Genomic DNA, 26,581 nt, shown 5'->3' on the forward strand with positions numbered 1-26,581 from the left:
ATAGGAAAGCCACCTGGGTCGTGATCCACAGTCCATTTCAGTTGAGAAGAATTTCAGAAGTTCTATAGATGAAATTGTATAGAAGACATAACCTTTTTCATAAGTTACTCAACCAAACTGAGTAAGGCAAGGGATTGAGTTCCCTTGCCAGAAACGAAAGAAGTATGCATTATATCTGACAATATATATCTGAAACAATATAACAGCATTGTTATTATGAATGAAAGAAGAAATGCACATAATCATTTGTGTATTCAGTAAGCGGCAACATTCATGACTAATATGAACAATGCTGGTAGCAATGAAAACATATACGCCATCACCCTGTAATATCGCCCCTTCTACCTGCAACTCTAACCCATGTACTAAACTTAATTTAACCTCCAGAATACTTATTACTAACATGCTCGTCACAAGAACTATCACATAAGCTTACACCTAAAATAGTTAACAATGATTTAAATTTTTTTTTGAACCAACAGCAGAATTCTAAAAGAAGAATTGCCAGGGACCATTTGACCAAGACATCTTTTCATTCTGTACCCTTAAATAAATAAAGAATTCTTTAAAATAAAAATTCACACAGAAAGTGGGGGAGGAGACATAGAATAAAATCAAATGTTATGAAGACCTTGTATATATTATGTTTTCAATATCTCTAGTACATCCCATACTACTCTTAAGTGGGAAATACAAAAGAGGAAACTATCTGTTTAGGAATAGAATCTATTGAAAACAAAAACAAAAACAAAAACAAAAACAGAAGATGCATTAGCTCCTGAGTTAAAAAAAAAAAAGTCCTAGCAATCTGGAGTCGAAGGGGAAGAACTGCGGAGAAGCAGCCAAGACCAGGGGAGGTATGTGACGCATATTTATTAACAGAGCTGATGACGGCCGAAAGACTGTTAAACAGGAGAAATTGCTCCACTACAGGGTTGCCAACTCATAAAATGAGCAGATATGAAAGCGTAACTCGTGAGAACTTGGTGTCTGGTGCCGGCAGTGTGTACGGTGCAGCTCTGACCCACAGCCTTTAGTCATGGCACCGAGTGACCTGGAAACCTTGCCACTTCCACACGCATCTCCCTGATTCTTGCTCTGAACCCTGTCATAACCAACACCGTATCCACGGAAGGGAGGTGTCACTCAAGAGCGTAGTAAGATGCCGCGTGGAAACTTGAACTTTATTAATACCTCAAAGAGCCTTAGATTTAAGAAACACCCTCTGCTGATGTTTTGTGTTGGATTCAAGTCAGCCCTCTCCAATGTATAAGGTAAGTCTTTCAGTCTCTGGTTTGTGCTAGTCTTGGTCTCCTTTGCAGTGACAGAAAAGGACTTTCACTTATTTTTTTGCTCTGTAGAATAGGAGAAGTTTGTAGTGACAGGTAGACAGCAAATGTCCCATGTTGACTAGAATATTCAGTGAATTAATTGTGGGCTACTGTCCTCCACCTTCCACGTGGACTAATGGATGAACAGCAGCTAGTCCTCAGTGCAAACTGAAAATAAGAGAGTGTGACTTGAGTTATTGGCTGTTAAGACGGACACAACTAAAATGACTCAGAGAAGTCCAGCTCCAAGTGTGAGGTCTGTGTTACAGACCCGGGTCTCTGCTGGGGGCTTTTCCCCCTGTCGGCCTCTCTCTTTTGTGATTTTCATGCAGACCTTGGTCAAGACTTCTGCAGCTATTTCAGTGTCCAAAGAGAAATGTGGCCATGTCATGTGCCAACTTTAAACGTACTTTTATCTCTCTGCTTTTCTTTCCAGTCAGGTGTTTTATAATAACAAACAGTAACAAAGGCTTTTTTTTATTACTTAAGATATTCAGCGGCTTTTGTCTTCCCAGCGTCAGCAGTAACGTCAGAGGATTGTATCCAAGGAGCTAAATGTGCAGGACCCAGGGTCAGAGCAGCTGAATACACCAACCTCAGAAAACACAGACAATGAATTGCAAATGACACTCAAAACAAAACGAGGAAAAAAACCTTCACACAGAAAACTACAAAAGAACTCTACAGACACTGAATTGGCTTTCTGTACACACTGATCCTGCTTAACTGTGTGTGGTAACTAACCGAATGTTTCAGATACTCAGGGCCACAAAATAAAGGCTTTGGCTGGGGAGGGTGGGTAGGGAGAGGAGTAACAAAAATAAAAATATTATTCCTTCCCTTCAAGTCTCTTATTTAAAAAAAAAAAAGGAAAACGATTCACTAAGTGGAGACAGATAAAGCCCTTTCTATTTCAATCTTCAAACAAACACACTAAAGAGTGGCGTTAGCGATGAAGTGATTAGTCTTCCGTTAATTCTGCTGAAGGTTCTACACAAAAGGTGTATTGTTTCAGCGGGGATTCACATCATGAAACAAAATGGTTTGGTAAACCCAATAGAAGTGATAGCCCTTTCATGACACACAGGGTTCAGTACTGTATATTTCAACTTGTTAGCAAGTCAGAAGCACAAGCGGGAAATCAGCCTCTACTGCAGCTGAGGATGAATGGGAAAGGCTAAACTGATGAGCCGCTGTTTAGAGTTTCCCACTGGGAATTGTTCTGAGCTGTCCAGGCATTACATCATTCAGGTAAATGGGAGCAAGACAACATGCTTCTTATTTCTTCATGGCCAAGGAAAGGGCAATACACAAACTTGAAAAGCATACAGACTCTTTATCCATAACGAGAAATAGAATTCCTTAATCTATTACAGTCAACTGCAGCTGATTCTTGGTAACTGAGAGCTAACTGCATTCACTCTGCTTGTTACCCAAAGTCAATGTAAAAACCTTTTAACAGCTTTTTTTGTTTGTTTACAAAGCTCCTTGTATCATACTTTAAATCAGAGATAAGTCATATTGATGTCATAGACATAGATAAAAATAAAACTTATTATACTTATTAGATTTAAATGACTTTAAAACACATTTCAAAAGAAGTTTAAAAGCAAAACCTCTTGGCTTGGTATTCTCTCTGAATCCACTTCAAGAGAAAACCCAGACTCATTAATATACGTGCACCTCTACGGCACAGCCACATCCAAGTGTCGAGACTTTCCCGTGTACTGCTCAGCTGTGATTTCCATGCCTGTGAAAAAACACTAGTGTCTTTGACGATTTAGTTTGATTCTGCTTTTCAGAAATAACCTACTCTCTAACCTCAAGTGGTCGTTCTGCTCTCATTCCCCGAGACTCTAACTCTCCATCCACCACACTGTATTGAATTACCATTCTGTTTGCTGGTCTCTCCTACCAGACTGTGAACTCCTTGAGGACAGGGCTCTGTCCTCATCTCTGTATTTTCAGGTTCCAGCCCCAATGTCTGATCCGTAGATGATGCTCAATAATTATTACAGGCGGGGTACAGAGATAAATTAATAGGTGAGTGGATGAAAAGGAAGCAAAATAGGAAAACGAATCCGGAAACTGGTGTGACATGAGCTGGACATTTCAGAAGCTACAGGAACAGTTGCAAAGATATAATGGGTCCAGTGACTGTCACCCAGACAATTACTAAGTGTGTGCTAGACACAGGTGGCCAACACAAGGCCCGCGGGCTGAATCCAGTCCTTCACCTTGTGTCTACCCAGCGGCAGCACTGAGCTCTCACTTAACAGTTAAGGAATAGTTACATTTATACGGTCCTAACATTACCTTGGGCCCTTTGAAGGCAACCGCAAGGCTGCTGTGGTCCCCGGTGAGAATGAGTTTGACAGCCCTGTTCTAATACATACTGGGCATCTTTATCTCTATTTCCTTTTCCTCTCCTCCCTCAACCTTGAGTTTTTCTGCTCGTTATTTCATCTCTCTGGGTTAATAACTTACATTTTATAGCAACTTTCATACTTACCCCTTCATAATTGTTACATTTACTTCCTGTCCCCTTGGTTTGGCCAAGGGCACAAGTTCAGAGAGATCTGCTCCACTTGGTTTACCCTTCAGACATGACGGGGCAGGTGCAAGCTCTGCAGACGCCACGGGGCTGCCTGAGGCGTCACTGATGCCCCGTCTGACCGAACACCACACACTGGTGAAGCGTGAATGAAGATGTGTCTTTTATCCACGTATTTAGAACCAAATTCAAGAAGGAAATCTTACCCATGGCTTGTTTCCCCATGGCACACTGGTACGTGTTTCTTGGAGACTGGTTATGATGAGGGTATGGAATCAGGCCGGCACAAACACCGAGAAGAGTGAAGGGCTCGATTTCCAAGTGGGTGGTGTCTCTAGCAAGTTAATTAAGAATTAGATATCTTAGGCGCCAAGTACTAAAATAAATATCGCTTAAAGGGTATAAAAATATTACTAAGTCCCCATGGGACCCAGATACCGTATTTTTCAACCATAAGAGGCACCTAGATTTTAGGGGAGAAAAATAGGAAAAAAATTTTGAAGCAAAAAAATGTGGTAAAATATTTAATAACATAAATAGCATAATATTTCACCAATGTGAATGTAAACAGAACTCAACGGCAACACTAACAACCATTATTCCTCTCAAATTGGGAGGGTGTGTCTTATAGTCCGAAAATGTGGTAATGAAATTTACTTAAGTTTATATATAAATATATATAATACATATGACAAATTTATATAATGAAACATCAATAACAAAATTTGATGCTAGTAAAACTGATAAATAAAATAGGACAAAACATAAGTTATTTTTTAATGACACAAACTTTTATTATTTGTAGAAATACAAGGGAAGGGAAATTGTATGGAATGTCTATATAAAAAAGAAAGTATTATTATATATTAACTAACAATAACACAAATAAATGATTAACTGAGCATATGGAAATGCAGATAAAAAACATCCACATGGATCAGGAACCTGCTTTTCTTCACTTTTCCAACTCAGACTAATGAGGAAGTGATGTCTCCACTTCAGAGGGGACTGTGTCCCTTTTTACAACAGCTGCCCCACAGTGCCGCAGGGACCAGTGCCGTGACCACTAGGTAGGTGCAGCTAATTAAGCACTTGAAAAGTAAAACTAGTAAAGCTGAAGAACTGAATTTTTGTGGTTTACTTAATTTTACTTACCTTACATCTTAAAACTCAAACTTAAATAACGTGGCTCATTCATTTTAAATCTTTTAGTTATGTTTGTAACAACTTACATTTATGAGTCTACTTTTCCAACTGTGCTATGAAATCAGATCAAGTATTTCCAATAAAATTCAGCATCCAAAATGAGATGTGTTATAACTGAACACCAGGTTTTGAAGACAGAAGAAAATGTAAAATATCTCAATATTTTCATATTGATATTGATATAATGTTTTAGATATATTGGTTTAAGTGAAATTATTAAAATTAATTTCATCTGTTTCTTTTTACTTTTTAAATGTGGCTGCTAGAAAATTTAAAGTTACGCATGTGGCTTGCACTATATTTTTACTGGAGAGCTCAGCTACAGACACTAAACACCAAGAAAGACTTTACCTACTAAGTGTCAGAATCTTTGTTACTTTCATAATATATTTTTGCAGAAAATTTAGTTTTGGCTAAATGATAAAGCAACCCAGATATTTTAATGAGAAAGAAGAGCAAATTACTCTAGGTCTTTGCTTAAAGTAACAGATACCACATCCAGGACAGCCTAGGATAGAAGAATTTGTTTTAAATGTACTGTTTTATTTAAATAGTGGCCATCTGACATTCCCCATGTAAATAACAATGACTTTTTCATATGTAAAGGCTGAGGTAAGCTGGAAGCTGAAAATCAAGAAAGTAAACATTGACAGTCCTTCCTTTTTCACAACAACTTATATAAGATCATGTGCTAGTCAAAGCCCAAACTCTCTGGATCCTTTACAAAACAGAAAGGAACACAATTATTCAAAATTATAACCATAAGTTTCTGTCCTGAACAGGAAGTAGGGCACTTTCTATCGAATGTCAATAATGGCCTTAAATTGAGCTCAAATTAAGCTTAAGTGACCTGTGGCTGGTAATAACAGGAAAACTGGAAACAATCTGAATCTTCACCAACAGGGGACAAGTTAAATAAATTACTTATGTGTACTCAGACAACACAATAAAAGGCAATTAAGAGATTTATATCTATAACCACATTTTTTAATGTCATATATATGAATCAAATAATATTTAGAAACTTTTCTATTTTTTAAAATAAAATGAATTGAAAGTATGAAATAGCAGGGTGATTTGGTGATACTGATGCTTGATTGCTAGTCATTTATATCAGTGAACAAAACAGAGAAAAACACCTGCCTTCATGAAGTTTCTAGTGTAGGAAGATAATACACATAAATAAATAAGTAATAAAATATCCATTTTACAGCTTTTATCACAAGGCAATTAGCACTAGAAAAATAAAGCAGTGAAAAGGAGTGGTCAGAGGAGGGGTTTCTATTTTAAACAGGAAATCTCAGTGAGCAGGTGACACCTGAGCAAAGACCTGGAGGAGGTGAAGGAGTGAGCCATGCAGGTATATGAGACAGTGTTCCAGACATAGGGAACTGCCAGTGCAAAGGTGTCGAGGCAGAAGCATGCCTCGGGTGTTTGAAAAGGCCAGGGTTAAAACAAAGAGTGAAGGGAGGCAGGAGTTGCAGGTATGAAGCAATGTGGGCAGATCGTGTAAGAACTGGAAGGCCTCTGTAAGGATTTTAAAGGGAGATGGAAAGCAACTGGGGGGGTTTGAGAAGACAAGTGACCATTCTGATCTATTAAGATAAACTGCACGAGGACAAGTGCAAAAATAGTCACAAGTCTTTTGCAAGAATCCAGGCAAGCAACGGCAGTGGCCTGGACTCGGGTGACCTGTAAAGGTGGTAAAAAGACCTCAGGTATAGGTAGATTGAAGGTCCAGTAATATGTTAAGGGCATATGTGGGTAGAGAGCACAGGTGGCAAACACAAGGCCTGCGGGCCAAATCCACCTTATTTTATCTGGTCCCCCACCTTGTTTCTGCCCAGCGGCAGTGCCGAGCTCTCACTTAACCGTTAAGGACTAGTTACATTATACAGTCCTAAAATTACATTCGGCCCTTTGAAGGCAACCATGAGGCTGATGTGGCCCCGAGTGAAAATGAGTTTGACAGCCCTGGTCTAGAGGAAGGGGGGAGTCAAGGCTGAAACTGAGGTTTCTGGCTTTAGTAACAAGACAAGATGGAATGGCTGTTTACAGGGTTACAATATAAGGTTCTCCCTTACCCTCAATCTTGAAATTAGAAGTATAAAAATAGTATTTTAAGAGATTCGTATCTTTAAAGCATTAAAATTTCTGACTGAAAGCATTATTTACTAGCTTATAATTAGACAAAAATAAAGTAGTATATTTCATCTGGTACCAGGAAACAGAAAAGTACTTTTTTTTAAAGAATTTATTTACTTACATTCAGAGAAAGGGGAAGGAAGGGAGAAGGAGAGGAAAAGAAACATTGATGTGGTAGAGATACATTAATTGGTTGCCTCTCACACATCCCCAGGTGGGGACCTGACCCACAACCCAGGCATGTGCCCTGAATTGAAGTGGTGACATTTCAGTTCACAGGTGGCACTCAATCCACTGAGCCACACCACCCAGGACAGAGGTACATTCTTGTGAAGACAAATATTTATCAGCTGGTAGTATTAAACTCTCTATTTAACAATATAAGTGCAAAAATTCCAATTCCAGGTAAACTGTGTACCATGCACAGTAACCTACACCAGACAGGAACTTATATATAAGTCTTTTAATGCTTCTAGAAATATGGCTGTTCTAGAAGAAATACTGTAAACATACCATTGTTTTGTGTCTGTATTGCCATAAGTTTAATGGTATCTTTACCACATACTATGTAGTAACTCCATTGATAAAATCCTCTTTTTAGATATAAAAAGATATAAATAAGATATAAAAAAGATATAAATACATCTTTTACATATCCTAATTTGTTAATTCAATTTTGGCAGCAATTAAATATCAAAATCAGAGCTGGGATTCCTTTCAAAAAATACACTAAGTGTAAAATGAATAGGAAAGAAAATGAAGTCTAAATATGACTTACTAGTTTTGCCGTAGTCTTACATTGGGATAAGTGATGGGTACGGCTTATATAAAATAGTATACTTGTAACCGGAAGTACTGAGAGAGCACATAATAGAAGAATTGAAAATGAAAGGAAAAGAAAAGGCAGTTTCTATAAGCAGAATAGGTTTTCATTTCGGTCGTTATGGATCCTACTCACTTATTAATTGTGTGCTCATAGAGTGCGACATTGCAGTCATTTTCTTCATTCACATCCAGATATTCAACCAGACTCTCATGTAAGAAATCCTCAAAATTCCTGGGAAAATATTGGTGAAACACACACATTACTAAAAAGCACTTTATTGCAATATTTCTGTGCAATAATGGAAGGCACTGGCTTCCCTTTGGGCCCAAGCGCCCCGCTCTCCCATTGAGCGCCAGTACATTGGGACACTTGAAACATGCCATTCTTGGGTCATACAATGATCACAAAGCCCTGAAATAACTAAAACATCTGTGATTCTTGTCAATCTGGTCTCCACTTCTAAAAATGTCTTTTATGACTTTAGGAATTCCATAAGATGAGAGACCCACAGTATCTAAATCAACATACTGATGAAAGTCCTTCTCTCACTACAAACACTTCACAGTCCACTAATTTACACCAAGAATCTATAATCCTCATGATCTAAGTTGATAAATATTTTACAGTATCCAAGCAAATTCCAAGAGAAAAACAGGTTTTTAACAGGCTAATATATTTAGTGGATAGGAATCAAAAGACTTTAAGTGAAAATATACCATTCTTAAAAGCTCAGCTAAAATGCTGCTACTGCTTGATTACATTGTGTAGGGGAGGACTAAGGAGACAGAAAAGTTTTGTCTTTGGCCATTTACCTGTACCCTTGAGCCAGCTCTTCCATATGCTTATTTGTGACTGCAGGCTTTTGTTTCTTAACAATTATGTAGGGTCTGAAATGGAAAAAATAAATTCATAGTAGTTCAACAGAAAAAGTAAGTCAGGAAAAAAGTTTACTGTAGGGAAATTAAGAAACCTGTAAATATAAACAAGTTAATTTCTGAATCACTTGAGGCCGCCAGGTGATTCTTACACGTGAGCGCGCAGAGGCCTGCTTTCTCCCTCTCACATGCGAATAAAGGGATGCACACATCTGCCCGTGTCTGTGTGCACGTGCATGCATGGCCAGTACTCCCCCACGAAGCTTAGGAGATATTTCGTTCTCAATGAAAACATAACTCAAAAACGATACTCAATTAAGTCTTAAAGAAAATGAAACCTTTAGTGTCGTATCTTAAAACTATATAAATGCATTATACTAAAAGCATCTCCTATTTCACACTGCAAATACGTGACCTACTACCCATGAAGTCAGCAGGCAGAGAAGAATTTACGGAGGGTTACAATGGCATTTCCTAGTGAGGAGCTGATGAATATCAACAGTTCAGAGTGGTTTGATTTAGGGTAGGTCTCACTGGGCTACAGGGCAGGCTACCAAAAGCTACACAAGACCAAAGAGAGTGGCAGTAAGCTTGCAGAGAATTACTTGGTGATTTTTAGCAATGCAGTGGGCGTAAGGTGGAGAGAGCTTTTGGTCTCCATGTTCCGGTAGATTAATCTGTAACTGTCAGTGTTGATTTGCCTCCGAGGGCTTCACCACCACGAGGAAACACGGACACAAAGGATGGCATGTGGCACTGAAATGTCAAGGGCTGTTGCTATTTGACTAAGCAGCTCTTACAGAGGAGCAAGTGACCACCAGACACTTAATGCACCTTACCCTAAAATCCAAGTGACTCTTTGAAGACTAATGAGTGCTTGTAAGTAGTTAAGAGTAGCTGCACAAGTACAAGTTACTGAAAAGTGAACCGGGTGAACTTTTGAGGGAAATCACCTTCAAGGGCTGCCGCTGAGTTCAGGTTCAGGGACTCAGAAGTGATAACAGAAGCAGGAATAGTAGAGAAAGAGACCACATTTGGCTACTATGGTTACCTTTCACTTTTACTCAGTAAATTCTAATTCTTCCTGCCAGATTTGTGATATACCATTATAAATTTTGCCCTGGCCACGTAGCTCATTGGTTGGAGGACTGTCGTGATGGACCAAGGCTGAGGGTTCAATCCCCCGATTGGGGCACATACAGGAATTAACCAATGAATGCATGGGTAGGTGGAATAACAAGTAGATGTTTCTCTCTCTCCCCCTTCCTCTAAATAAGTATGTAAGAACCAGTATTCTTTTTAGGCTACACTATATTATACTACATGTAAGGAAAGAGAAAAATCCTAAAAAAAAGAGTAACCTAGAAAATGTCATTGTTTTTTCCACCCATAAATGAACCAGGCTAGCCACAAATAAGTATCTGATGTGTGCCAGGTACCCTACAAGGCACTTACCACATCCATATTTTTTATTCTTGCCATTCCTCACCTTTTCTCCTTCCCGCCTTCACCCAAGTACTATAATATGAGACTTCCAGCCAAGATGGAGGCATAGGTAGACACACTGTGCCTCCTTGCACAACCAAAACAAGGACAACAACAATTTAGAAACAAAAAGAACTGACAGAAAATTGAAGAGAAAATAGAAACAACCAGAACTGACAGAAAATTGAACTGTATGGAAGTTGGACAACCACGGAGTAAAACAGACACATTCATCCAGACCAACTGGCCCAAGTGGTACCACATTTGCACGCAGATAAACCAGGCGAAGTCAGGGAGCAGGACAGACGGCGCAACCTAGGGTCCCAGCGCAGGGAAATAAAGCCTTAAAACACCGATTGAAAACACCTGTGGGGGTTGAGGCACAGGGAGAGACTCCCAGCCTCACAGGAGAGTTCATTGGCGAGACCCACAGGGTCCTAGAACATACACAAGCCCACCCACACGGGAATCAGCACCAGAAGGGCCCAGTTTGCTTGGGGAAGTGGCAGAGGGGACTGAAATCCAATAGAGAGCTGAGGAAGAGCCATTGTTCCCTCTTGGACTCTGCCCCCACATACGCCATCAAACCCAGCGACTGGTTTGACCTGCCCTGGTGAACATCTAAGGCTCCACCATTCATACGTAACAGGCACGATAAGACAGAAAAAATGGCCCAAACAGAAGAACAGATCAAAGCTCCATAGCAAATACAACTAAGCAATGAACAGATAGCCAACCTATCAGATGCACACTTTAAAGCACTGGTGATCAGGATGCTCACAGAATTGGTTGAATTTGGTCTTAAATTAGATGAAAAAATGAAGGCTACACTCAGTGAAATGAAGGAAAATGCACAGGGAACCAATAGTGATGAGAAGAAAACTGGGACTCAAATCAATGGAGTGGACCAGAAGGAAGAAAGAAACAACTAAACAGAAAAGAATGAAGAAAGAAGAATTCAAAAAAATGAGGAGAGGCTCAGGAACCTCCAGGACATCTTTAAACATTCTAACATCCAAATCATAGGGGTGCCAGAAAGAGAAGAGGAAGAGCAACAAGTGGAAAACTTATTTGAACAAATAATAAAGGAGAACTTCCCCAATCTGGCAAAGGAAATAGACTTCCAGGAAATCCAGGAAGCTCAGAGAGTACCAAAGAAGTTGGACCCAAGAAGGAACACACCTAGGCACATCATAATTACATTAGCCAAGATTAAAATGAAGGAGAGAATTCTAGAAGCAGCAAGAGATAAGGGGACAGTCACTTACAAAGGAGTTCCCATCAGACTGTCAGCTGATTTCTCAAAAGAGACCTTACAGGCAAGAAGGGGCTGGAAAGAAGTATTCCAAGTCATGAAATCCAAAGATCTACATCCAAGATTGCTCTATCCAGCAAAGCTTTCATTTAGAATGGAAGGGCAGATAAAGTGCTTTTCAGATAAAGTCAAGTTCAAGGAGTTCATTATCACCAAGCCCTTATTTTATGAATGTTAAAGGGACTTACCTAAGAAAAAGAATATAAAAAACATGTATAGTAAAATGACAGCAAACTCACAATTACTAACAACCAAACCTAAAACAAAAACAAAACAAACTAAGCAAACAACTAGAACAGGAACAGAACCACAGAAATGGAGATCACATGGAGGGTTAGCCAACAGGGGAGTGGGAGGAGGAAAGAGGGGGAAAAGGTACAGAGAATAAGTAGCATAGATGGTAGGTAGAAAATAGACAGGGGGAGGGCAAGAATAATATGGGAAATATAGAAGCTAAAGAACTTAAGACATATGGACATGAACTAAAGGGGAGGGAATGTGGGTGGGAGAGGGTGTGCAGGGTGGAGGGGAATGAAGGGGGGAATGGGACAACTGTAATAGCATAATCAATAAAACATATTAAAAAAATTTTAAAGTACTATAATCTTACACATCCTTCAACACTCAGTTCACAGCAACAGAATGTAGTGGATAAAATCATAATTGTTGGAGTCAAACAAACTCTAAAGATTTTTGAGTAAAAAGCAGACTCCACCAGTAGCTAGGTTTGGGTAAGTTAGTTAGTTTCACAAAACCCTAGTTCCTCATTTGTTAAATGAAAATAATAATTGAACCATAAAGGGTTGAATGTAGTTAAAGCCTTACATGTAATATAGCCACTAAAATAATAAATAATGGCTATCACTTACTACTAACATAGTTGGCTGTTATTAGTATCAATTTTGCATTTGCCAGCAGACTGAGCTCTCTGAGGGCAGAGACTCTCATTAATCTTTGAATCCCCAGTACTGAGAATGCATATTCATGAGGTGTTCGCTAAATGAATGAAATTTATCTTAACAATGAAAGAGGTTAAAGCGGATTCAAAAATAAAGTCTTTCTTTCAAAAATGAACATAAGGAGATTCTTAATGACTCTTTTTAGCAACTCATACCTGCACAACCTTCCTCCATCAGAGGAAATGTAGACACAACGGTCCGTGAGATTTGTTGAGATGGAAACAAACTCATTGATGTATCCTGCTCTCCGCATCAGTCGGAATGTATTCACTAGTTTCTTATGGTCTCGAATGACACCCAGGATGTTACCTAGGCAGAAAGAGGAATATTTAAGAGAGAAATAAAAAATAAATCCTACAGGATTTAAATTACACACTCAATAAAAAGGATAAGCAGCAGTGAGTAGTCATTTGAAAATACCGGTAACGCCTCCAGCCCATGGACAGGGCTGTAAAGAAGCCACACAGTGGAACGTTAAGGGCCGTCCGAGGGCCCTGGGTCTAGGGCCAGCCTTACCAGAGGATGGAAGAGCAACCCTGGAAAAGTCAGTCTCATTTTCCTCATCTGTCAGCACCATGCTGGGGTCATAAACTGGGGTCCAAACCCCTGGGTTTGAATACTGGCTCTATCATTTCCAAAGGGCCAATGTGAGGGTTAAATGAGTTGACCTTATGTAAAGCACTTAGAACTCTGCCTAGCACCTAACAACTGCTGTCATTAAATCGCCTGTTGTGATCATCATCTGTGAAATCAGGAGAGTGAATTTGCCTCCAGGGTAAGCCTGTGGGTTCAGACCAGTACCGGCTGCAGGTGAAAAGCACTGGCTCTCTCGGTGTCGGCCCCTGGAATACACTGAATGAGGCAGGCAGTGAACAGCCCTGTTTTCCTACTCACTGGCCCATGCCTCGCACAGTGGGAGGAAGGATTAATGCCTGGCAGAGCGGGAGGAAGAGGAGTGTGAGAGCTAAGTGGTCACCATGAGCACATGGAACACAATGGTGAGAGGGCAGGCACCCGACCACCGAATCTCAAATAAACTGAACAAGGCACACTTACTGATGAGCCTTTAGAACACCCTGAAGGGGGTGGAAAGGGGCGGGTGAAAAAAGTAACAAGGGCATGAGTGGAAGGAAAGGGACTCTCTTGCCACAGGCTGTTGACAATCTATTATCAGGTGAGTGAATATAAGTCAACTCACTGTCAGGGCTGATCTGCACATTTTTGTAGAATGCCTCACATATTTAACTTGAACTTAAAGGCACCACGTCGAGGCTTATTCCACTGTGCATATGCTGGCAGCTGCAGAAGGACGGACAGCAGCCAGCCTCCACTATGCTAGCCTTTGGCTCTGAGAGCTGTATCCTTGCAGAACCTGGATGGCCCAGAGGCAATGGCATAACTGTTTCTGTTACTATTTTTCTACCTTTAAATTAAGGCCAACCCAAGCCCAGGATTAAAGTACATTTGTATTTTAAATACATGAATGATAATAGATTCTCCCCCTCCCCCACAGGCTGTTTAGGATCAACGGGTCCCCTGTGGAATAATATGCTCACCATTGAGGAAGACAAGAAACACATTTGGGTAAGAGAGCTCTTCTCCACATAATAAATTCACATCTTCTACTCCCAGGTTACTGGCTAATTTAACAATGGGCCCATCTTCCATGTCAGTTGTGATATGAGTCATAAGGGCCAAGTTTTTAACCAAACCACACGCCTGAAACACAAAAGACAGTCATTTCTAAGAAGGAACACTAGTGATGCGAAGTACATTTCGTGTCTAAAAATAGTTCGACACTTTCTGTTAACGGCAATGTAAAGCAGCATAACCTTGCAGGGGACAGGTTAGCAATTCATACAAAAGCCTTAAAAATATACATACCCTTTAACCCACAGGAAGTTGTCCTAAGTTAACAAGCAACAATACAAACGTAGATTTAGTCACAGAAATGCTTAGTACACGACTATTTGAAATGGCAAATAACGACAGCATCATAAATGCTGCCCCCAAGAGAAAATGACTGTATAAGTTGTTACTCCCCAACAACAGAACATCATAGTCATTAGGATGACATTGTCTACAAGCAGTAAAGGAAAGCATTGATAAACGTGGACACATAAAATATAAAACTTCTGGCCTAAAATGAGAGGCCACAAAATAGCTGACCACTATTCTATAAAGCTTCTTGGTCATAAAAGGCAAAGAAAGACGGAAGCACTGCTCCAGATGAACAACTAAGGAGACCTTCCACCTGAAAGCAATGTGTAATCCTCCATCAGAGAAAGACATGAGTGGGACAACTGATGACATCTGAAGGAGGTGCGCTGTGCACAGTAGTTACCAGTTGGAGTTTCCCGAGGTTGAGAACCATGCTACGGCTGAGATGTTCACATTTGGAGGTGGCTAGGGTGAAGGGTTATGGAAATTCCTTGTGCTATTTTTGTAACTATTTTGCATGTCTAAAATAATTTCAAAATGAAAAGAAAATATAACAATTTTAAACTTCTATACAACCAAAAAACCCCACCAAAACCGAAATATAAATAAGTATATAATTTGGCAAATAGAAAGAAAACAATGAGATGTGTGTCATGTAAAGATTATATTTTCCATTCCGAACAGCCACCTGCTGTAGTGGTGCACAAAACAGTTACATTATCGGGTCAGCCGAAGCAATCTTTGGGAAATCTAGTGTTTCAAAGCTCAAGATGTTTAAGTTATGCAAATTTAATAAGCTGCATAATTTTATGTAGCAGTGTGAATTTCCATATGGTTTAAGATAAATTGGGAGAATGGAACTTTCTTATTTATTTATTTACTTACTTATTTATTTATTTTTAGAGAGAGGGGAAGGGAAGGAGAAAGAGTGGGAGAGAAACATCAATGTGCAGTTGCCTCTCATGTGTCCCCTACTGGGTACCTTGTCTGCAACCCAGGCATGTGCCCTGACTGGAATCGAACTGGCGACCCTTTGTTTCGCAGACCGAGTTCAATCCACTGAGCTACATCAGCCAGGGCAAGAATGGTACTTTCTGAAGAATCATAACCCTGCAAGAACTCCTATTTTTCACCTCTCCCAAGTCATAGGAAATTCCTACATGTTGAAACTTACATCTTTTATTGTCATAATTAACTTACTTATTCATTCGACATATCTTTATGGAGCCTTTACTCTGAGCAAGGCTCTGTGCTAGGAGCTCGGGATGCAATGGTGAGGCCAACAAGGACCCTCCCTCCTGAAGTTTACAATTTAGAATGACTACCCTCAAGTGAAACCAACAGTGGTCAGCACGAAGGAGACATGGCCATGATACAGGAGGTAGGGGATGCATGGAAATAAACAATTCTAAACCCCATGGTTTAGTGTTTAGGTAAGTGCCTGTGTATCCTGCAAAACTGAGTCGGAATCCACGTTAGGTCTGGGCCGTGTGCTCCTGCTTTGCTGCAGATGCAACTGTGACCCCCCTCAGGACATCTCAAACAATAAGGGAAAGCTTAAAAAGAGCTCCTCGTAGCAAAGGTGATGGGTTTCTCAATTTTCCTTCAAATTCTGTCTCCCCTCCGTTGAATGGCTGGGTTCCTGGGTTAACTAAACAAGGCAGAAAATTTGGACCATATTTCTATGTAGGTGAGATACTAAATCAAATGTTTCTGTAGGTGCTGATTCTGGAATGATACTGATGTCATCCTGACAAGCTGCATTAATATTTCTTGACCACATAAGGGGCTGATCCCCCAAAAAATATATGGCCTGGGAGAATGGGAGCAGAAGCAGAACCCCACCAACTTACTCTGACACAGCACAGAGACTCAAGCACCTTACCTCTCCTTCAGGAGTGTCCGAAGGACAGAGCATTCCCCACTGAGATGGCTGGAGGGATCTAGGACCACTCACTTTTCTTGTTTTTTCAAACTGGGAAGAGATTCTTGTCATCATACCCAGTGCAGATATATATGACAAGCGAGACAGTACTTGAGTCACACCCTGACGGTCCATTTTAAATCTCTTTAGAGACCAATTTCCCTGTAGAGAGAAGAAAGACAGGCTACTCTTGATCTTTCGTAAATTGCCTGGTATGTTGAAGTTACTCTGAGAAGTTCATCATAGGGATTACATGTTTATGAAATCAGAGCCATGATGTATTCAGCAATCAAAATGTCACAATTAAAATTAAAATCTAGCCAGATCACTTGCCGGGGTTTTCTAGGAATTTAATGAATATTACTCATGTCTATGAATCATCTCAGGATGCCCTTAAAGTAGTTATTTTCTGAAGAACTACTCATATCCCAAACAAGAGATTTCCACTGGAATCAATAAGCTGACTAGGAGAACAGTAGCAATTCCTACACACATTTAAGGTAAAACTAGTATAAAGCTGCAAGAGCTAATTTCATGGTGGAGTGTGCCATTATTTGAATGTCTTCCAAAAATCAGTCTTAAGTAGAGGAAAATATAGCAACCCCAAAATAACTCTAATAGCAGTTATTAAGAATAATGAATAAACTGTAGGCTTCTTAATTAAAGTTAAAAACTGAATGTATATTCATATTGAAAATATTATGTATCCTCTGTGACTATTACATCAATCTTAAAATAGACCCATATGAAATATATCTTGAACATTAAACATACTTTACGTTCTATGTTTTAAATACATTAAATATAGGGGTGAACAAAAGTAGGTTTACAATTGTGAGTACATGAAAGCTTGTTCTTGTACTATTATTTACTAATTATTGTATTAGTTTCTATGTGAACAACCATAAACCTACTTCTGCCCACCCCTATATATTATTTTATAGTTGTATTACTTGGACTTATTAAATATTCTCAAGGATAACTGAAAGATTAAGGTTAGGAACTGTTAAACTTTAAATCTATGATAACATGAGTTAATGATAGAAAATACTATGCAGAGAAAAGCAAAATATAAAATAATTCAATAATCTTTTTGATTCAAAAGCAAAAAAAATTTCACTTGCCACACAGTGGTTCTGTATTTTTCTTTTGAGAATCTGATAAAAGCTACGACTATTCTCGTGGGAAAAAAAATTACACATCAATCATGAACACAACATTTTTTCATTCAATTTCAGGGCAGGACTCATGGATCCTGCATTAAAAATTCTCCTAGTAGGAAAATCGCTAAGGACTTGGAAGCAGATAAGATAGATGATCTGTTTGAATTAAAATATGTGACTTTGAGGTGCTCTCTCACAAATTAAAGTTTAACCATTATTATAGTGAAAGTCTATCACTTCAGAAACTTGAAGTTTTTGATAACACGGAAAAGAGCTAAATTCTAAGAAACTCTATTACAAAGCAAAGAATAAAGCAAACACATTTATCCCACAAGTTAACTTCTTTACTGCTTTTTCCATTAACTCCTTTTATGCTTTGAATGAGAATGAGCCTCGTAAACTGATTCATGCTCAGAGAGTAAGAGTAAGGTAAATAAATATTCTGCACTGAACTAAAATAAGGCAGCAGCTGCTGGCAAGTGAGGAGTCGGTGGGGAGGAAAGCCAAGATGTTCAGCCAGAGAATGTGCTCTTGTATTCCGCAGGGGCATTACAAGGGGAGAGCAGGGGGACAGACAGGGTCTAACACTGCTCCTCTGAGAACATTTGTTTGTTGAAAATACTCTACTAAGGGTAACAAAGAATTAGAGAAGCTGACCTTTTTCGGGTTGCCCACAGGCTGGAGGACAAGGCCACTAGTGATTTTTCTAAATAGCAGTCTTCTCTGGGAGGTAAAGCGGTATCACTGAGGGGCAAAGAACTACTCAAAACAACTATTATGACCTGAAAATCACGAGTCTGGAAGCAAGAAAAAGTAATCCTCACAGAAGCGTGTTCAAGAGGTCTCTGGAGGCTTCTCTTCAAATACCCAGGGATCTCAAGTCAGGAAAACTCGGGCCACAAGAGTTCCGTGTGCCTAAGTAAGCACAAAAGCCTGGACCTCCGCAGGGCCAGCTGCAACCGCCACTGCAGGGGCTTGTTCCCAGGCCCTGCAAATTTCTGAAGCCGAGCACTGCAGCAGGTCTGCCACTGATTCTCTCATTAAGGGAACTAACATGTAACAATATACTAGTCTTTTGTTGAGGCAAAAATCCCATCCATAAAACTAATTTTATGTCTGGCACACAAAACGTAAACTAAACTTTATCAGATAGACCTATAGTTGTTACACTTTAAGAAAAGGAGCAAGAACCTATCTGATGACCCTTTATGAACAGCCAGGGCCCTGAATACACAGCAGCTGCAAAAGCCTGAATTTATCTCCATGTGGCGAAGAGCTGATAGCCCTCTGAGGAATATAAACCTACAATAAAATGAAACATTTTGTACTGTTACAGACACAAGTTATCATTAACAACCCTACGTATCCAGTTTATTACAGGAAAAAATACAGAAAGACATCCATGAAAACAATGGCTATTAATGGTGAAACTAAAAAATTTTTCCTTTATGGAAGAGTATATCTTTTCCTTATTGCCTCGTATAACAGGAACTATAATTTGGCAGTAAAGTCATATAGCAACAAAATTCATGCTGATACCACTTAAACTGTAGACTATCTTTCAAAGTAGCAAATGTCTTACTTGTGAGCATCCTTGAAGACACACACATGCACACACACATTTCACCTAGATTCTTATAGTGCTTTAAATTGCCACTCCACCGAACAGATTTACGGGCCCTGACTCACAGAATCTAAACGAGCGGCTGAGGACTCACGGTAGAAATGGCATTCACCATGCCGTTGGTGATCTGGTCCTGGCGCATGTGCTTGACGACATCGAACTGGGCGGCTCTTTGCTTCGGAATCACCTGGTCTGCAATTTTCTTCATTTCAGAATTAAATTTTTTAAACAAATCTTCAAAAAGAAGAGATAAAAGCTAAAGAAAAAAAAGGTATATGGTGAACTTTCAAAATGTATTACTAGCTTATTTAATACATTTTAGGTTTTTATTAAACTTTGTTAAAAAATGAAATGAACAAACAGCTTAAAACTGAAAAAAATATATTTCAAAATTCAACTTGATAAAGAGGTACTTTTCTTTGTTTGATGATCCACCCTCACTCATCACTCTCCAGGCCTCAGACCAGTGCCTGGGTTCTACAAGCCTGCATAAGCAGGGAATGATGTAAATGCTCTAGAGACCAAAATACAATGTAAAACGAGTTAGTTCAGTCTGTGCTAGAAAAAGAAACAAAGTGTTTAAGGCCCTACTCTAAGGTTATGTGGAGACAGGATTAATCAATGATTTCATGAAATAAGTGAGTAGTGGAGGTGGAAGGAAGGCTGGGCTTTGCAAAGCAAGTGGAGATCTTAAGACATCTGAGTTCCACGCAGAAAGCCACCAAACAACATCCTTCCCACTCGCATAATTTTAAAGAAGATGAATCAACTACTAAATCATAAATTCTTGACTCTGACAGAGAAGTATGGTTGAAACAGCCAGGTGAACTGAACTGCCAAAGGGCACACATCTCTCCAAGGACAGATGGGACACATGACAGAGCAGATGTCTGCCACAAAAAAAGAAATCAACTAAAATGGTAAGGACTTCTTGAATGCCAAACGTGGGCTACCATGAAAGCTTAGAACACTTCAGGGCCCCAGATGCAAGGGATCCACACTCACAAGTTCTTTCCCATGAGTGCTCACGAAACACTGGAGTAAATCAAAGGAAGTAAGACCCAAGAGAGAGCCCTTTGTTGGAACGAGCACCAGAATCCAATCTACTTCCCTGGAGTTTCTCTCACATGAAGCACAACCATTAAGTCACTGGAGAAGGGCCAGGTAACCCTCCAGGTGATGGACCCAGGCAAAGGTGGCCTCCTGCACTAAGAGAGGAGGGAGGGGTGAAAGCAAAGCTGTATGAGGAGGAAGAGGGTGGAAGAGGCCCTCTCCCTGCACCCACCACAAGCCATGCACCTGGTAATTAGCAACGGTGGTCTACTGCTGGAAGAAGGCCAGCAAAGGCCTCTGACCACTGATCTCAGGAAAAGGTACACGGACAGATGCAAGAGGAGAAGTCAAAACCATCTTTCCCTGGGGCAGGGCAGGAAACCTGCTCGGGCCAAGGAGCCTGTACTGATACAAATCAAGACCCAGATACCACAGGGAAGGACAGAAAACCGAAAGCTTTCCTTTATAAAATTGGTGAAACAGAGAGAATGCCCATTCCTGTTCAACACTGTATTGGGGATGCCATTCAGTACAACAGGGGGATGCAATAGAAATATAAGATATGGATGTTGGAATAAAGAAATAAATGTTTTATTACTTGCAGATAACATGTTTGTCCACACAGAAAATCCCAAAGAATCTTTAAAAAAGAAAAAAACAAACTCTACCAGAATAAATGAATTCAGCAAGCTTACAAGATACAGGCCAATATACAAAAACAGTTTTATTTAAAAAAATTAATGAGAGAAATTACAGAGAATCTCAATAGGAGAGATATACTACGTTCATGGATAAAAAGACAGTATTATTAGATATTGATATACAAATTCAAATGTGCTCTCAAGAAAAAAAAACTAGCAGGCTTTTAAAAAAATAAAGTAATTCTAAAATTTAAATAAAAATGCTAAAGGTTCACAGTTTATAATGATGGAAAGAAGAAAAGAAAACCCTTCACTGTGCACCTCTGGAGGAAACTAGAGAGCTAAATCGATCTTCTGCAAACTGGTTTTAAAAAAATCCAGCATGTATTCATCTGCATTTTCTATATAAATTATAAATTATGTCTCAGAGTAGACAAAGAGAAGCTAAGGAAAATATTTTGTATTGAAAAATTCCAGCTTAAAAATGTGGAGAGAACGAAACTATTAAATGATCATTATTTTGCATGTCCTAATTAAACAATGAACCAAGGAATAATAAGCAGCAGCAGCTAAATAAAACCATCAGGAGAAAGGCTGATAGGGAACTTGATAACGGTAGTCAGGGCGCCAAACGCCTAAACTCAGTGACCAACTCCAGGGGCACATGAAGCAGATATAACCAAACACAGTATTAAGGGGGAAAAAAAAAAAAAAAAGGCCTTGAATAGGATCTAGCCTCTGACTTTAACTACAAGAAATCTAGAGGACAGATAAATGTTTGAGAATATACCAGTATATGTTAAATGACACCACAGGGATGCCATCACATGGGGACACAGAATACGGGAAATTCTTTAGGCTAAAGGTCTAGTTTTTTTCAAATACACACGGAGGGAAAACCTACAGATCAAAAAGAATTTAAGAGACATGTCAACCAAACAGTATAAGAGACATGTTTGGATGCTATTTGAACAATCACACAGTAAACAACTATATGTCTATTTATTTATTTATTTATTTTCGAAAGAGGGGGGGAAGGGAGAGAGAAGAAACAATGATTGCTTGCCTCCCATTTGAGCCCCAACCAGGGACTGAACCCTCAACCTAGGTATGTGTCCAGATAGGGAATGATACCTTACGGTGTATGGGACAATGCTCCAACCAACTAAGCCACACCAGCCAGGGAAAACATCAGTATTTATAAAGAAATCAGGGCAATTTAAACACACAATGAATCCTTGATGATTTAAAGCAATCATTCTTTTAAAATTTTAGGTTTAAATATGGTGTTTTAATTCTTAAAAGTCCTATGTTTTAGAGATATGTTTTAAAGCATTTACAGAATGTGATTTGCTATCCGAGATATTAAAATAATTTGACACCCTAAAGATTCCACCAGAAAAACTACTGGAACTAATAAATAAGTTCAATAAAGTGGCAGTATACAAAATAAATCTCTAGAAATTATACACCAATAATAAACTACCAGAAAGGGAAACCAAGAAAACAATCTCATTTAGAATTACATAAACAAATACCTAGGAATAAATTTAACCAAGGCGGGAAAAGACCTGTACTTGAAAAATTGGAAGACACTGAAAAGTGAAATTGAAGATACAAAAAAATGGAAGCATATACCATGTTTATGTATAGGAAAAATCAACATTGTTAAAATATCTGTACTACCCAAAGCAATCTATAGACTCAATGCAATTCCTATAAAAATACCAAAAGCGTATTTCACAGAACTAGAATCAGTCATGTAAAAATTTACACAGAATGACAAAAGACCCTGAATATCATGACAATCTTGAAGAACTAAGTTGGAGGAGATTATGGTACCTAATATCAAACTATACAAGGCCAGGGTAATCAAAACAGCATGATACTGGCATAAAAACAGACATACAGATCAATGGAACAGAATAGAGCCCAGAAATAAACCCATGCCCATATGGTCAATTAACAGGCAAGAACATACAATGGGGAAAAGACAATCTATTCCATAAATGGTGTTGGGAAAATTGAAGATGTGCAAAAAGTAAAAATAAAATTAGACTATTTTCTTTCACCATATATAAGAATTAACTCAAAATGGATTAAGGACTTAAATGTCAGACTCCATACCATAATAATCCTAGAAGAAAACATAGGAAGTAAAATCTCAGACATTTCAGCTGTGGTTGGTGTGGCTTAGTTGGTTGGAGCATCATCCCATAAACCGAAAGGTCACAGGGCATATGCCTGAGTTGCAGATTTGGTCCCCAATTGGGGTGCGTGCAAGAGGCAACCAATCAATCTTTCTCTATCACATCAATGTATCTGTCCCCCCCCCACTTCTCCTCTCTTTAAAATCAGTTGGCATGTCCTCAGGCAGGGAGAAGAAAAATCTCAGCCATTTCTTGTAGTAGTGTTTTTTTTTGAAATATCTGCTCAGGCAAGAGAGACAAAAGAAAAAAAATGGGACTACATCAAACTAAAAAGTTTTTGCACAGTAAAGAACCATCAAAATGAAAAGACAACTCACTGAATGGAAGAAGATATTTACCAATGATGCATCTAATAAGGGTTTCATATCTAAAATTTATAAAGAACTTCTAAAACTCAACACCAAAAAGCCAAACGCTCCAACTTAAAAAATGGATGAAGGGCATATATGACACTTCTCCAAAGAGGACATACAGATGGCCAACAACCTTATGAAAAGATGCTCAAGGTCACTAATCGTCAGGGAAATACAATTAAAACCACAGTGAGATATCACCTCATTGAACCTGTCAGAATGGCTATCATTAATAAATTGACAAACGAGTGTTGGCAAAAACATGGAGAAATGTGTTTGGTGGGACGCAGACTAGTGCAGCCACAGTAGAAATAGTATGGAGGTATCTCAAAAAATTAAAAGTGAAACTGTCTTATGACCCAGAAATTCCACTTCTGGGTATGTGTCCAAAAGAACCCACAACACTAATTCAAAAGAATACATGCGCCCCTATGTTCACTGCAGTATTATTTACAATAGCCAAGCTATGGAAGCAGCCCAAGTACCCACCAACAGACAAGTGGACAAAAAAGCACTGGTGCACACATACAGTGGAATATCACTCAGCCATTAAAAAAAACGAAGTCTTACCATTTGCAACAGCATGGATGGGTCTAGAGGGTATTGTGCTAAGGGAAGTAGGTCAGTCAGAGAAAGACCAATAACATGTGATTTCACTTATGTATGGAACCTAAAGAACAATATAAATGAACAAACAAAACAGAAACAGACTCGTAGGTACAGACTGATGGTGGCTGGGGCTGAAGGATTTGGTGGAAAAGGTGAAGGGTTTGGGAAGTACAGATTGGTGGTTACAAAATAGTCATGGGCATGTACAGTACAGTATGGGAAATACAGTCAGTGATACTGTTATAACTACGTATGGTGCCAGGTGGGTACTAGAAATATCTTGGGGATCACTTTGTAAACTATGTGATTGTCTAACCATTAGGCTATACACCTGAAACTAATACAAAGTAATATGTACACTGTAATTTAAAAAACTTTAAAAATAAAAAATAAATTTATTTAAAAAGTGATTTGATTGATGACTTGACTTCGTTTAAACAACCCCATTTGTGGAATGGAAGGAGTGGGAAAGAGTCAAAGAGGGCGGAGGTGAAACAAGACCGACTTCTATTGATGATAACTGAAGTTGCAGGATGGGTATCTAGGGGTGAATTTTATTACCTAATTCTACTTTTAATACTTACTATTAAATTTCAAAATGTAATATTGTTTTACTTTTTTAAAAATTTTGTTTGTTTACTTTTAGAGGGAGGGGAAGAAAGGGAGAGAGAGGGGGAGAGAAGCAACAATGTGAGAGAAACACCTACCAGTTCCCCCCACACCTGCCGCAGCTGAGAGGGGACCCAGGCTGGTACCCTGATCTGGAGTCGAACCTGCAACCTTTTGTTTTGTGGGACAACACCCAACCAACTGAGCCACATGAGTCATGGGTAATATTACTTTAATAGCTACCTCTATGTTTGTATATATTTGAAATTTTGTACATTTAAAGATTTTTAATGAAAATTAATTCTAAACTTTATATGCAAAGCCAAGACCCTAAAACAGATAAGACACTCCTGAAAAAAAGTGAATGGACTCATGAATGCATAGACAAACTGACCAGTGGGCACAACAGAGTCCAGACACAAACGTACACACATATTAAAACTTGTCACATCAGACAGGTGGCTCTTCAGACCACCGAGGAAATGAAAGACTATGTAATAGATGGTGCTGGGACTGGTTATTCATTTGAAAAACAACTGAAATGGGATGGTTTTCTTCATTCCAATGGTCCAGATGGCTAACAAACAAATACCAAAGACTTAAGTTTAAAATATAAAAAAGCAGTATTTAAAAACAGGGTTGATAAAACTGACCACAATTAAAATGATAAACTTCTAGACATCAGAAAACACCACCAAGTAGGGTTTTTTTTAAAAGAAAAAGAATCCAGACTGGGAGAAGGTACCAGCAACACATAACTGACAAAAAAAAACTAGGAACCAAAATGTAGGGGGGGGGGAACCCTCGAAATCCCGTAAGGAAAATGACACAACAAAAACAGCATTTCAAAGAAGAAAACACAGGAAGTCCAGAAGCATATGAAAAGGTTTAATCTCATTAGGAGTGAAGAAAATGCAAATTAAGACCAGAAAGAGATGCCGCTTTACACCCACTAGATAATCTAGACAAAAATTTTAAAGTTTGATACTAAGTCACAGGATAAAGATCACCAGCAACTCGCATACAATGCAATGAACAAATATTTGGGAAACTAGTTTGATGTTCTCCAGTTAAGTTAAAGATTTAGGCAATCCTATTTGTAGAAACTTTTGTATATGGACACCAGACAATATAAATAAGAATGTTAATATTTGGCCCTGGCTGGTGTAGCTCAGTGGATTGAGCACGGGCCTGTGAACCAGACAATTGGGGTTCGATTCCCAGTCAGGGCACATGCCTGGGTTGTAGACTGGTTCCCTGCAGGCCAGTTCCCAGCAGGGGACGCACAAAAGGCAACCATACATTGATGTTTCTCTCCCTCTCTCCCTCCCTTCCCCTCTAAAGATAAATAAATAAAATCTTTTTAAAAATGTTAATATTTGTAAAACAGGAAAATACACACTCATTATTTAGTTAAATAGGAATTCTGAAATTCAGAGAAATCTTGTGAGCTAAAGATTTTCTAAATTCCATTCTATGTTCTTGAACGTTTATTGCCCACGGTAGCTTTTTAACTCAATGTGAAACTATTCAAAGTAAATGAGTCTTCTCCTCCAGCCATCAGTGAATAAAGAATTTCCTAAGTGGAATATGATATCACGCTTTTCCCCTAACTCCACTTGTGAAGTTAGACACAGCCTTCCACTTTTCTACTAAAATCGACTCTGCAGATAGGAAATCCAGGATCCCGGACTTGAATTTACCCAGTCAGGAGTGTTCTAAAAAGAAAACTTCCTCCTCTGAGAGCTTAATACTTTC

General features: G+C 39.0%; 1 protein-coding gene across 3 annotated transcripts in view; it reads right to left on the reverse strand.

The window, feature by feature from the left end:
• Positions 1-26,581, reverse strand: part of POLR3B (RNA polymerase III subunit B) — a 168,027-nt gene that overhangs the window by 100,397 nt on the left and 41,049 nt on the right. For all 3 annotated transcript variants that reach the window (XM_053661850.1, XM_037160488.2, XM_037160486.2), the window contains 7 exons: positions 19,443-19,604; positions 16,523-16,723; positions 14,253-14,415; positions 12,852-13,005; positions 8,875-8,949; positions 8,195-8,293; positions 4,092-4,219 (listed from right to left, as the gene is read on the reverse strand). In XM_053661850.1, coding sequence (XP_053517825.1) covers positions 4,092-4,219; positions 8,195-8,293; positions 8,875-8,949; positions 12,852-13,005; positions 14,253-14,415; positions 16,523-16,723; positions 19,443-19,604 — 982 coding nt within the window. The remainder of the gene's footprint in view (positions 1-4,091; positions 4,220-8,194; positions 8,294-8,874; positions 8,950-12,851; positions 13,006-14,252; positions 14,416-16,522; positions 16,724-19,442; positions 19,605-26,581) is intronic.

This window comes from Artibeus jamaicensis, unplaced genomic scaffold (genome assembly GCF_021234435.1).
Source record: "Artibeus jamaicensis isolate MK-2021 breed Jamaican fruit bat unplaced genomic scaffold, CSHL_Jam_final contig_233, whole genome shotgun sequence".
NCBI classification, from domain to species: domain Eukaryota; kingdom Metazoa; phylum Chordata; class Mammalia; order Chiroptera; family Phyllostomidae; genus Artibeus; species Artibeus jamaicensis.